General features: G+C 48.3%; 1 protein-coding gene across 2 annotated transcripts in view; it reads right to left on the bottom strand.

Moving 5' to 3' along the window:
• Window positions 1–2,506: 2,506 nt before the first annotated feature.
• ARID3A (AT-rich interaction domain 3A) overlaps window positions 2,507–13,798 on the bottom strand; it is a 60,294-nt gene continuing 49,002 nt past the window's right edge. For both annotated transcript variants that reach the window (XM_028713375.2, XM_028713376.2), the window contains exons 6-9: window positions 13,314–13,561; window positions 11,754–12,059; window positions 10,890–10,979; window positions 2,507–9,648 (exon numbers count right to left, since the gene is read on the bottom strand). In XM_028713375.2, coding sequence (XP_028569208.2) covers window positions 9,488–9,648; window positions 10,890–10,979; window positions 11,754–12,059; window positions 13,314–13,561 — 805 coding nt within the window. In that variant the 3' untranslated portion in view covers window positions 2,507–9,487. The remainder of the gene's footprint in view (window positions 9,649–10,889; window positions 10,980–11,753; window positions 12,060–13,313; window positions 13,562–13,798) is intronic.

The raw sequence follows: 13,798 nt of genomic DNA, 5'->3' as shown, positions 1-13,798 counted from the left end.
GACGGCGACGACGTCACCGCGCCGACGGCGGCCCGCAAGCATCAATCCGCAAGGAGCGCGAAGCACTTCCTCCTCCTCCGTCAACGATTGCAGACGCTCGGCGCGTGGTCCTAGAGCGGCCGCTTCCGGCCGCGGAGGCGGGATTTCCTGTGTGTGTGAGGGGAAGGGATGGACTCCTCTCCAAGCGAGGGTTGCCCATAGTCATGCGCAGATGGGCCCGCGCGTCCGGAAGTTCCCGGACGGAGCCCGGAGATTTACGGAGGGCGCCCGGGGATATCCGGACGGCTGGCAGCCTGTGCCGGAAATGTAGATTTGGGGCGGATTTCCTTGAAAATACCGGTAACTCAGAAACGTCATTCCCCCCCACTTTCATAATAATATGTGTCTAACAGATCAACAAATAAAATAAATAAAAGGACAAAAATAAAATAAAAGAAATAAAATAAAATAAAAGAAATAAAATAAAATAAAGGACTAAAAATAAAAGAAATAAAATAAAATAAAGGACTAAAAATAAAAGAAATAAAATAAAATAAAGGACTAAAAATAAAAGAAATAAAATAAAATAAAATGAAGGACTAAAAATAAAATAAAATAAAGGACTAAAAATAAAAGAAATAAAACAAAACAAAAGGACTAAAATCTGTGTCCAGATTTTCAGTTATTATTATTGAAATGCTGCCCCTCATTGTGTAAATAATGTTCTTTTCTTTTCCTCTTTTGAATTTTTTTACTTCGTATCTTTATTTTTTTCTTTTCCTCTTTTTTGTTCCTTTAAACATTTTCTATTCCCTACGTCATTTCCTTTTTTCTTCATATGTAAAGAGATAGCACATCCTGTTTGTACAGGTATGTACATTTTTAATCAGCAAAGAATTAAAATTAAATTCAAAAAAGAAAGCACACCAGTGCAAGTAGATAAATGGGTACCACTGCGACGGGAAGGTAAATGACATTTCCATGTGCTCTGGTGTCCGTTATGCGCCAGAAGCGGTTCAGTCCTGCTGGCCACACGACCCGGAAAGCTATTTGCGGACAAACGCTGGCTCCCTCGGCCTGAAAGCAAGATGAGCGCCGCAACTCCATAGCTGTCTTTGTCTGGACTTAACCGTCCAGGGGTCCTTTACCTTTACCTTAGGGGAGCGGGTGGCGCTGTGGGTTAAACCACAGAGCCTAGGGCTTGCCGATCAGAAGGTCGGCAGTTCGAATCCCCGCAATGACGGGGTGAGCTCCGATTGCTTGGTCCCTGCTCCTGCCAACCTAGCAGTTATAAAGCACACCAGTGCAAGTAGATAAATAGGTACCACTGTGGCAGGAAGGTAAATGGCGTTTCCGTGCGCTGCTCTGGTTCGCCAGAAGCGGCTTAGTCCTGCTGGCCACATGTCGGCCACAACTGGACCTAACGGTCAGGGGTCCCTTTACCTTTAACCACTGTGGGTTAAACCACAGAGCCTAGGGCTTGCCGATCAGAAGGTTGGCAGTTCGAATCCCCGCGAAGGAGCGAGCTCCCGTTGCTCAGTCCCTGCTCTTGCCCACCTAGCAGTTATAAAGCACACCAGTGCAAGTAGATAAATAGGTACCGCTCTGGCGGGAAGGTCAACGGCGTTTCCATGCGCTGCTCTGGTTCGCCAGAAGCGGCTTAGTCCTGCTGGCCACATGACCCGGAAGCTGTACGCTGGCTCCCTCAGCCAATAAAGCGAGATGAGCGCCGCAACCCCAGAGTCGGCCATGACTGGACCTAATGGTCAGGGGTCCCTTTACCTTTACAGGGTGCTGGGCGGTGTTGTGAAGACCCCCTACTCCCTTCCCAGAGCTACAAATCAACAACCAATCCCTCTTCCCGGAGAACTGGGCTCTCCCATCGACTCTCAGCACCCTGATCCAACCACAATTCCCAGATGCATTGGGGCTGTTCAAAGTCGTATGATACCTCTTTAAATGCATATAAAGTGGTACCTTGGTTCTCAAGCGCCTTGGTACTCAAACAACTTGGAACCCAAACACTGCAAACCCGGAAGTGTGTGTTCCGGTTTGCGAACTTTTTTCGGAAGTTGAACGTGCTCCGTTTTGAGTGTTACGCTTCCAATCAGAGTGTGACACTGAGGTCTGTCTGCTTTTGCTATTTATTTTGCATTTTCGTTTTCGCGGCTCTTTTTCGTTTTGTTTTTGCGACTGTGCGGAACCCAGTCCAGCTACTGATGGATCGATTGCGCGACTGCAGTACACTGTTTATTGCTTTCGTTTTACGGATCGATGGTCTTGTCAGACAGTAAAATCCAAAACTGCTGTTTTAGGGGTTGTGTTTTTTAAAGTCTGGAATGGATTAATCCGTTTTGCAATACTTTCTATGGGAAAGCGCGCCTTGGTTTTGGAACGCTTTGGTTTTGGAACGGACCAAGTTTGAGAACCAAGGTACCGCTGTGAACGGGATCTGGGAACTTCATAGGCTTCCAAAAAAACAGACAGACACACACACACACACACAGATGACAAAACCACGTTCGGATGAATCTCCTTTCGTCCTCTTTTTTCCTTTTTTAATATTTCTCCAACTTTACAAGGTTACAATCGTTTTAAATATTTCTGAAGTTTAAATACAATCTGTAATAATAATGTTATAAAATGTAAACTTTTTCAGTGTTTTTTTTTATTATTTTATTTCTCTCTTAAGTCACAAAGGTTAATAATACCTGAATGTTTTGCGAAAACGTGATATTCTTTCTTAAGGAAAAAAAATAATCAACAACAACACACGAAACAAACAAACGAAAAAAACGAAACGAAAAATTAAAAAGCGCAAAAAGCAGAGGCTGCCTTAACCCCCCCCAAAAAAAACGAATACCCCCGCCGTGACGAAAGGCAGCCCGCTGCTGTTTTCAGAGGTAGAATGTGGTTTATTTTTCGATTTTTATTTTCTTTCCTGAGTCAAAAGTCTACCTACGCTGTACAGATTGCATATCTTTGCTGCTCGTTCAAATTTGATTATTTCCTTTGAAGAAGAAAAACAAACAAACACAACCCCAGAAATGGGGCGAAAAAACACACCCTGAAATTACATCTTATTTAAAAACTTGATATGCAGAGAGAGAGAGAGAAAGGAAGAAGGGGGTCTGAGTTTGCACCCCCCCAAAAAAAATCAGAACCCACCCCGCAAAAAAAACCACAGTGTTTGTACAAATGTAACACAAATCCTTTTACTACCAGCTAAAGTCTTCCCGTTTTCGCTTTTCGCAAGCGAATTAGACGTAAAATGGGATTGCGAGTTTGGGGGGGCCGCACGGAAAATCCTTGCTTTTGTGGGAAAGGCGTCATCGAAAAACAACAAAACCCCAAAATCCTGCAGCTATTTTTAAAGTTTTTTTGGGGTCCGCAAACCCAACCTCTGCAATCTCGCTCCCGCGAATCTTGCCTCGAACGGAGTCTCTTTTGCGAAAATTTGCGCAGAAATCGAGAACCCGGAAAACGTTCTTCTTGATAGCAGGGTGCGATCGAGCGGTGAAATATTCCCCAAAAATAAAATAAATGGGTTTTTCCCCCCAAGCGTCGCCCCGTTCTTGGGAACGCAGAAAGCCCTGGGTCGGAATTCGCACCCAGCACACCTCCAGCCACCATCACCGCAAGCAAATTTTATTCTATTTTGGTTTGTTTCCTGTACACCCAACCCAAACCTGTATCCCACCCGCCACCCCGACCCTCGCAGCCCCTCCAGAATACAATCAAGATCCAGATAGCATTTTTCACGTTGCCCCTGAGTCGCCATCGAACCCTAAAAAGCAAAATTTCTGGCCTGAGAATGAAGGAATTACGCCACGTTCCTTGAGAGACACACACACATGCACACTTTAAGAACAACAACCCACAAACATACACACTTTTATATATATTTATATAAATTTGGATATAGAATTACTTTCTCGCCCACCCGCGCTAAAAACTCCTCCCTGTTTCTCTCTCTCTCTCTTTTAAAAAATATGTCTAGGGTGGGGGGAAATTCACACAAACACACACACAACACACACACACACACCCGGCAACAACTACTCCTTCCCACGAGGAAAGGGGGTAGCATGTCAGAGAGGAAGGTCTCTTCTTTAGGGGAAGGCGGGTGGAGGTTCTGGGTTCGAGTCCCGACGACTCCGGCCCTTTCGCAGACGCGGAGCTGTCGACACGAGGACAGAGCCAGTCATTTGGGAAGGGTATAAATGACAAAATTATTATTATTATCACCAGACTGGTCCTGTGCACACCCCACGGCGCCCAAAGCCGTTTAAAATTCAGGTGATTGTATCGGCTTACGGGCCTTTACCTCCAAACCAAGACCGCAAAAACGCCTAAGCTCTGTGTTTCACCTCGAACCCAAGACCCTCTCTTTTTTTTTTGGACAAGCGGTGATTCACCCAACTGACTTCAAATCATAGCAACGTATGCAACATCCCTTCAAAGCAGCTCCCCAAAAATAAAGGAACCCCGGGAACTGTAGTTTACCCCCCTGACGGTGCTATAGTTCCAAACACCCTCAAACTAGAATTTCCAGGATTTTGGGGGGTATTTTTTTTAAAGGGATGGTGCATATACTGCCTTAATAACAGAGGTATATCCTATAGTTTCCAAGTCTGAACACAGACAGCTGTGGTTTAACCGGGTTCCATCAAAAGAGCCAGATTTGCGGGTTCGCAAACCGATCTTTGACCCATCTCCGCGTCTCCAGGCAGAAAGGGAGGGTTTCAAGCCTAGGATTCGGCGCGGCAGCTCGAGGACCCGAAAAGGAAAGAAGGCAGGACTGCCCAATGGGTAGATTTTTTAAAAAATAAAATTATTTTCATGAGTGGGGAAGGCAGGAAAGTCAGCGTGGGGAAGACCCACATAGAGAGATTGGTTTGAGGTGGGTCGACGCACCTGAAAACGGAGTTTAAAAAACAAAAATACTAGGCAGATGTTGAAGGAACAGTTTGCCCCCTCTCCTCCCCCTAGATCCATACCTGCCCCACGGACGCCCTGGGTCCGTGCGAGGCCATTTAACCCGCAATTCAAAGCAGACACTTTTGTGATCCGCGGTACCCGTACGGTTCGATTAGTAAGCTTTCCAAAAAATAAAAAGGGGGGGGGGACCTGTTTGCGATACAAGAGGATTGGTGGCAGAGGTGGGATCTTGCAGGCAATATATTTCTATATATTTCTGGGCTGGGTAGCTTGGGGGCTGGATTCTGAGAACCGTCTTAACGCAGTCCACAAATGCAACCTTGCTTTGGTGATGAGGGGGGGTGTCGCTGCCCCGTCTCTCCCCACTGATATCAGCCGCCAATTTGGGCCCGTTTGCTTCAATGGGTCTACTCAGAGGAGGAGGTAAGAAGGGTCCAACATACCCAGACCGCCCCAAGTCCGGGGCTCACTTGCAAAGTCCTTAAAAGCACTATAGGGAGACTCAACGGCAATGGTGCCCCTCTCTCTCTTCCCTAGAGAAATAGTGAAAATGGGGGCCAGTTCAGAGGTAGGTGGGATGTTAACTGCTACCACGCTGGAAGTGGGGACCCAACGTATTCAGGGTGCAAGAAATAGCCGGAACCGCATTGCCGGCTCCAAAGGGTTTTGAGGTGCGCCGAAAAACTGCCCAAAGCAGTTCCGCAAAGGAGTATAAAATCTGATTTATGGATATCTGCATCTCTGTTTGCTGAGCGGTTGTTTTGAAAAAAGAGGAGCAAGGAAGCAAAGAGCTATTCCCGACGGGATCTGAGAGAGCTTTATTATTATTATTTTAAAATAATAATAATGATAAAAGGACGCCGAATTTAAAGGCTATCAACGCCCCTCGGGCTGGAATTCCCATTCCAGAAATTGGCAAGCGCAATTATTTATATTTTTTAAAAGCAGAATCGATAATTAAATGAAAAAACGCTCGCAGCGCTACAATTCCCAGCGCCTTAGGCAAACTACAGTTCCCGCGAGGTTGGGGAGGGGGACGTCGTGTGCTTTTAATTTAATAACACAGCCTAAAAACACACACACAAAAACCACCTTAAGATATTCTCGGTCGGGCTCTCCAAAACTTTGGCCACGTTCCGAAAGCGGGAACGATGTGGACAGAAAATGGTTTTTTTTTTGTTTTTCTGGGTGGCAGCATTCTTTGGGGTTCGTGGAGAAGAAATATCCCTTTGTCGGTTCCTTGGCCAGCGTCTAAATATAAGGCAGGGGAGAGTTCTTTGAACGCAGGCTTCAAAATAGGCTCCGGAAGAGTCAAGCTCCTGGAAACCGTCGTGGTTTTCCCCAAAGAGAGCTGTAGTTTTGTTAGGGGCGCCGGGAGCTGTCAGGAGACCCAGGAAATTCCCCTCTATAACATCTTAAGAATGGCATAGAAACCAACCCCTCTTTCCCCAGGGAGCTCCGGGAACTGTAGCTCTGGCGAGGGGGAACAGGGCGCTCACCCCACAGCGCTCAGCGCCCGGCACAAAACTACAGCTCCCAGAAACCACAACGGTTTCAAAGGGTATCGCAGCGCAGGGGACGAGGGCGCTCAGTGTCTACAGGGTTCGCCGCCAATCTAGAAGCCGTCCGGGTGTGTTGCGCTACAACTCCCAGAGTGCACGGCACCCAAAGTCCAGAGGGCGCCAGGTCGACACCCAATGGAATATATAGAGATATATATTGTGGCTTTGGGGAAAATAGAAGCGAGGAGATGCACCCGCCGGTCGGAAAGCCTGTTAAAATTCCTAGAGCCTTGAACAGAAAATTTAAAAACATTCCCAAGCAAATGTCTGGGTTCTACAGCCTTTTTATTAACCCCAAGAAAGAGAGGGGGGGGGAGAGAGAGGGGGGGGGAGGGAGAGTTGTCGCTATTTGATCCCAGAAAGCGACAAATTCTAAAAATCATTTTAAAAAATATAAAAAGGGAGAGAGAGAGAGAGGGAGAGAGAAAGTTGTCGCTATTTGATCCCAGAAAGCGACAAATTCTAAAAATCATTTTTAAAAATATAAGGAGAGAGAGAGGGAGGGCGAAGACTTCTGTTCGTTCCCGAAAGCTACCGACCGCTTAATGGTGCCGGCTGAAACAAAACAGGACTGGATCAAAATGGGGTCTCCTTTAGGGGCACAATAATCTGTTTTGTTGAGGGGGGCCCAGTGGTGGTCTTCTCCCAGCCCCCCAAACCCCAGTTAAGAAATTAAAACCAGCACATGAGAGGACAAGGGAGTGATGGATAGATGTTTTGAGAGCCCACGTTAGTAGTAGTTGCTTACTTTGAGCGTTTTGCTGCGTTCCGTTAAAGGAAAACTGAATTTCTAGAAATATTTCCCGGGAGGGGGTCCGGCAAAGAGAAGACATTGGTGTGTGGGGGGGGGAAAGATGTTCTGATTCAAGAATCCTCTCCAATTTGCCCACTGGGAACTGGAAAGGAGGAGAAAGGGGTACGATGAGGTAGATATGCCAACACAACAAACTGTCGTTGTTAAGTCGAGGGGGTTCTCTGGCGGCTAGCCGCAAATATTTGGACCCCCTCTTCGTCTGCATCCGAAATGGTGGGCTTCCCCCCGCCCTATATTCAAAGGAAACCACAAGTGAGCTTGGTGGGAGCATGGGGAGAAAAACCACAACCCCAAATTTTATCCTCTCCGCCAGTTGCGCCCCCAAAACTTTGCCAAAACCCCCAGCTCGCCACGCTACTCCTCAGCAACACACCGTTGCGGGAAATCTGAAAGAACTGCCCGCCCTCTGCAAACTACGGTTTTCGGGATTATTTGCAAGGAAGCTCCGCGCTTCAAATGCACACGGAAGATGCGATGTCTGGAAGCTAAGTTTAAAAAATGGTTTTGTCCTGGCAAAAGCCAGTCGGACGTCTGAGGTCCCCAGCACCCTCTGCAAACTACGTTTCCCGGGATTATTTGCAGGGAAGCCACGCGATTCAAATGCACACGGAGGATGCGATGTTAAAAAAAGGGTTTTGTACTGGCAAGAGCCAGTTCTGGAAATGGTGACGTCTGAGGTCCCCAGTTTTCCCGGGCGTTGGGGAAACGTCAAGCCCCGCACACTTTGCGGAGGTTAACGCTGTGGTTTTTAAATTATTTGGGGGATGGAGGCAAGGAGAAACAACCCAGTGGGTTTTTTGGTGTCGTTGTTTTGCCATCGCAAAGGAGAAAAGTTTGAGGGTCAGGGGAGCGAGGCGCTAAGACGCAGCCAAGGCTGCCCCATCTGATCCTCCAATTTCCACGCAAAGAAATCTCCGTACAAAAATATCACCCCGTGAAATCCCAAAGCAATTGCTTGCGCGCCGCCCCCGACCCACCCCAATATGTAGAAAAAAAACCCCACCTGAGCTCGTTCGTCAAAGACAATTTCCCCCGAGACCCCCCCCCCTTGCAAAAAAAAAGCCCCTGCCAGTGTTACGCGAAAAGATTTTGGGAGGAAAAGTGCAGCCGTATCGCCATCGGAAAACACGCCTGAAGCAACACGCGTTAAGAGGATAACCGCCAAAATTAAAACTTACAGAATTTGCTCTATAGATCTGCTTTCGCTTTTTCTTTTTTGGTTGTCTGTTGAGAATAGTATTCCAAAAACAAAAGAAGTTTCTATTTACACACACCCCTGAATTTTCCTTATACTATGTTTCAAGAGCGGTTGGTTTTTTGTAAAAAAAAGGAAACAACACAAAAACGCAATAGCTAAAAGCTTTCCCCCCGCCCACCTCCCCCCCCGCCACCCCCTTTTGTAAATGCTGTTTGGGGTGCGGTTTAAAAAAAAGGATTTCGTTCTGAGACCACCCTGCACCCTGAGACCGCCTGACGAGAGGCGCCTCTCTGCCACCGCCCCAGACAAAATAAAAATAAAAATACCACACAGTGCAAAAGTGTGAGTTCGCATGAGGTAAGGAGTTCTGTGTCTACAATGCATTACGTCAAATAAAACAAGAGAGCTAAAACCACACAGTGTTTTCCATCTGGCTCAGAAATCGTCGGCGCTCGGCGCGCCACCCCCTGCCCTCCAAAATCCAGGCTGAAAAAGCTTTGTTTTCGTTTTTTGGTTCTTCTATTGATATCTTTAATGCTGGGCATTGGGGGAAATATTTGGTGGAAGCGGGGAGAGAAAGAGGAGGGAGAGATTAGGACCCAGTGGCTCCCCCACCTGTTTCCCCCAAAAAGGTTTGGTTATTTTGGTGTCAAGCTGAGATTGGTTGGGATACCTCCCTCCGTTCCCAATTGGGGCAGGGTCAAAACATCTCCCTGCAGCAATGGCAAAGAGGTTCCTTTATTTTGGGGGGGGGATTTGGGGGACAGAAGATGGCACCTTCCAGACCCCCCTTGCACCCCCGGGAACAAACAAGGCGCGTGCGTTAAGATCCAGCGGGTCCATCTCTCCCCTCTCTCCGGAAAAACGCCCCCAGGAAATACCCGTCCAGACAGGCGGATAAGGGTCCAAACCGGGGATGTTTTCTCGTCGGCCGTGCGTCGCCGGGGGCTTTCGGCTTTGGCAGGGCGAAGAGGAGAAGCGGGGAGGGTTTCCTTAAGGCGACGAGGAATTGGTTGAGGTAGACGTCGGCGCGGCGGGGAAAGCAGTCTGCGGGGCGCTGGCGGCCTGCCCGCCCTGCGAGCCGCCGCGGCCGCTGTTGGAGTTTCCTTTGCTGAGGGAGGACGACGGCCCCGGAGTTTGGGCAAACAGCACACCTGGAGGAGGATGGAAGAAGACACTTGGTGGGCCACCGGAACCCTGGACCTGTTCATTCTCACCAACCTAAACACCCGACTGGTCCCTTAATCCCGGTTGCCGTACGACGTTTCCGAGCACAATTCAAAGTGTTGGTGCTGACCTTGAAAGCCCTAAACGGCCCAGTACACCTGAAGGAGCGTCTCCACCTCCATCGTCCAGCCTGGACACTGAGGTCCACCTCTGAGGGCCTTCTGGCGGTTCCCTCATTGCGAGAAGCAAAGCTACAGGGAACCAAGCAGAGGGCCTTCTTGGTGGTGGCGCCCTCCCGTCCGATGTCAAGGACATAAACAACTACCTGACTTTTAGAAGACATCTGAAGGCAGCCCTGCTTAGGGAAGCTTTTAATGTTTAATAGATTATTGTATTTTAATACTCTGTTGGAAGCCGCCCAGAGTGGCTGCGGAAACCCAGCCAGATGGGCGGGGTATAAGTAAATTATTATTATTATTATTATTATTATTATTATTATTATTATTATTATTATTATTATTCCCTACAAAAGCCAGGGCTGCCGCCTTTCAGCAATTGCTTTGAGAGGAGATAGGGTAAAGGTAAAGGGACCCCTGACCATTAGGTCCAGTCGTGACCGACTCTGGGGTTGCGGCGCTCATCTCGCAACCTTCTGAGCTTGCGACCTTAGCAAACTTAAGACTGGGCTATAATTTGGTCTTTTTTATTTTAGCTTTTTATTTTAATTGGAGTAGTATTATGATTGGATTTATTAATTGGATGGTTTTTATTGGAAAATCAATACAGTGGTGCCTCGCAAGACAAAATTAATCCGTTCCGCGAGTTTTGTCGTCTTGCGATTTTTTTCGTCTTGCGAAGCACAGTGTCGGGAAAGTTTTGGAAAAGTTTCAAAAACCTCAAAAAGCTTTAAAAACCTCAAAAAAAGGCTACCACACCGCGTTCTATTTGCTCCTCGAAGTCAAGTCGCAACTGTATTAACGGTGTTAAGAAAAAGGAAACAAACTTGCAAGAGGTTTCCGTCTTGCGAAGCAAGCCCATAGGGAAAATCGTCTTGCGAAGCAGCTCAAAAAACAAAAAACCCTTTTGTCTTGCGAGTTTTTTGTCTTGCGAGGCATTCGTCTTGCGAGGGACCACTGTAAAAATGATTTTTCTTAAAAATAAAAAAAAAGACTGGTTTTGTGAGGCTGTCTGAAACCTCCTTTCCAAGGTTCCTTCAACCGGGGTTTACCTGTATAAACGATGCCGTTGAGTTCCACCGACATGTTGATGCTGTTCGTTCCGTTGGTGGCCAAATTCATGGCGGAGTCTTGGCGGTTTTCTGGAAGGCAAAACAGGAGGCGGGTAAGACAGAGGCAGGCAGACAGCCATTTTCCTTCCGGGGGGCGGGGCCAGGGGCAAAAGTGGGCGGGGGAACACATGCAAATTTCCACACCTGTACAGGTGCCTAAGGGATGCAGGTGGCGCTGTGGGTTAAACCACAGAGCCTAGGCTTGCCGATCAGAAGGTCGGCAGTTCGAATCCCCGCAACGGGGTGAGCTCCCATTGCTCGGTCCCTGCTCCTGCCAACCTAGCAGTTCGAAAGCACCTCAAAGTGCAAGTAGATCAATAGGTACCGCTCCGGCGGGAAGGTAAACGGCATTTCCGTGCGCTGCTCTGGTTCGCCAGAAGCGGCTTAGTCCTGCTGGCCACATGACCCGGAAGCTGTACACCGGCTCCCTTGGCCAGTAAAGCGAGATGAGCGCCCACTGAGTGCTCACTGGAAGGACAGGTCCTGAAGCTGAGGCTCCAAGACTTTGGCCACCTCAGGAGAAGAGAAGACTCCCTGGAAAAGACCCGGATATTGGGAAAGATGGAGGCCGCAAGGAGAAGAGGACGATAGAGGATGAGACGGAGGGACAGTGTTCTCGAAGCTACCAGCATGAGTTTGACCAAACTGCGAGAGGCAGTGGAAGACAGGAGGGCCTGGCGTGCTCTGGTCCAGGGAGTCACGAAGAGGCGGACACCACTAAACGATTAAACAAGAACAACAAATGTCCACACACAGATCATTCTCTCTGACCTCCATCTGGGCAAGGCAAGAGATCAAGGATACCTGGCGAGCGAGTCCCTTGGCTGTTGATGCGGATACTCATGGGCAGTTGAGCAGTCATGGCCAGGAGGTTCTGTTGCAGCGCTCTCTGCATCAACCGCTGCTGCTCATCCGTCACGAGAGCAATCTTCTTCTCCGGGGGCTCCCCGGACTCCAGCTTCTCCCGCAGGTGCTCCAGCGCTGCTGCTTGAGCCACCGCCGCCGCCTGGGCCGCCGCAGCTTGGACGGCTTGGGCCGTGATGGCCGGGTGGCCTGCCAGCGAGACGGGCAGGCGTCCGGGCACACCGATGGGGATGGCCGTCTCCTCCTCTGCAGGGGTTGCAAGAACAACAACAAATAGGAAAGCTCCTTTAGCGCAGAGAGGTGCAAACAGGTGAGACGGAGAGAGCGATAAAGGGAGATTTTGTTTTGTTTTTTTAGATAGACAACATATACTATTCTGTTGTCCACTACATTCAGTTTCTCGGATCAGATTTCTGTCCCCTTTATTATTGGAAATCTCAGGTGACTCCTTGGAAACACAGCTAATACATTTATTGCAAGATTCTGATCCGAGTAGGTCCCTTTCTGTTGCCAGATTTCTGATAACAGTATTAGCCTATAAAAGGAAAAATGGATTACTGTATGATTATTGATTTTGCCTAAATAATATTGATTTATACTGATAATTTGATATTTTAAGCGCTATATTGTTCTTATTTTAATGGAATTTAGAAACTTATGGGTTAAGATGTACTTGATTTAAACGTAATTTAATTTATTAATTTTATCTTGTTATACCTGTTTTGCTGTATGATGTATTGAATATGGGCCCATGGCCGTAATAAACTAACTAACTATCTATCTATCTATCTATCTATCTATCTATCTATCTTAGATAGAGAGATAAACTTTATTCGCATTAGCCAACGGCCATAGCAACATAAAACAAGCAATCAAATGATCAAGGGCAATTAAATGACCAAGACTATCGTTCAGATAGTAAAGGTAAAGGGACCCCTGGCCATTAGGTCCTGTCGTGGCCGACTCTGGGATTGCGGCGCTCATCTCGCTTTACTGGCCGAGGGAGCCAGTGTACAGCTTCCGGGTCATGTGGCCAGCATGACTAAGCCGCTTCTGGCGAACCAGAGCAACGCACGGAAACGCCGTTTACCTTCCCGCCGGAGCGGTACCTATTTATCTACTTGCACTTTGACAGGGTGAGCTCCCGTTACTCGGTCCCTGCTCCTGCCCACCTAGCAGTTCGAAAGCACATCAAAGTGCAAGTAGATAAATAGGTACCGTTCCGGCGGGAAGGTAAACGGCGTTTCCGTGCGCTGCTCTGGTTCGCCAGAAGCGGCTTAGTCCTGCTGGCCACATGACCCGGAAGCTGTACGCCGGCTCCCTCGGCCAGTAAAGCGAGATGAGTGCCGCAATCCCAGAGTCGGCCACGACTGGACCTAATGGTCAGGGGTCCCTTTACCTTTACGCCAACCCGGGAGACCTTTTAGGTTGAAGAGCGGGGCACAAAATGCTCCGGGGCTGTGTGTGGAACCAAACGCGCGAGGCAATAGGCTGCCGTACCTTTTTTGATCTTCGGGATGGAGGCCAAGGAGCTGCCATTAGTGGTCGAGGGCAACCCCAGCGTTGGCACTTGGAGCTTGGGTGAGGACAGCATGCCATGGGTGCCGCTGGGCGAGTACGTGAATATGGATCCGCTGAACCCTTGCCGGCGACCCTCACGGCGGTTGCTGTCGATGGCGGCTTGCAGTTCATTGGGGTTGCTCAGACCTCTCTTCTCACACTCGTAGGGGTACAAATACTTCATGTACCTTTCCAGGGAAAAACAGACACACACAAAAATCAACCATTCGCGCTTTGTTCGATTCAACGTACACTGCCAAGATGGACAGAGTTGGCCCCCTATTCCAATGGAATGGGACGTCCCTATTGGACGTTGGAGGGGATGGAATGGGACGTCCCTGTTTTCAGGGGAGAAACGTTGGAGGGGATGGAATAGGACGTCCCTATTTTCAGGGGAGAAACGTTGGAGGGGATGGAATAGGACG

This window comes from Podarcis muralis, chromosome 18 (genome assembly GCF_964188315.1).
Source record: "Podarcis muralis chromosome 18, rPodMur119.hap1.1, whole genome shotgun sequence".
Taxonomy (NCBI): domain Eukaryota; kingdom Metazoa; phylum Chordata; class Lepidosauria; order Squamata; family Lacertidae; genus Podarcis; species Podarcis muralis.
Note: the sequence above shows the minus strand (reverse complement) of the source record. Positions and strands in the feature narration are given on the sequence as shown.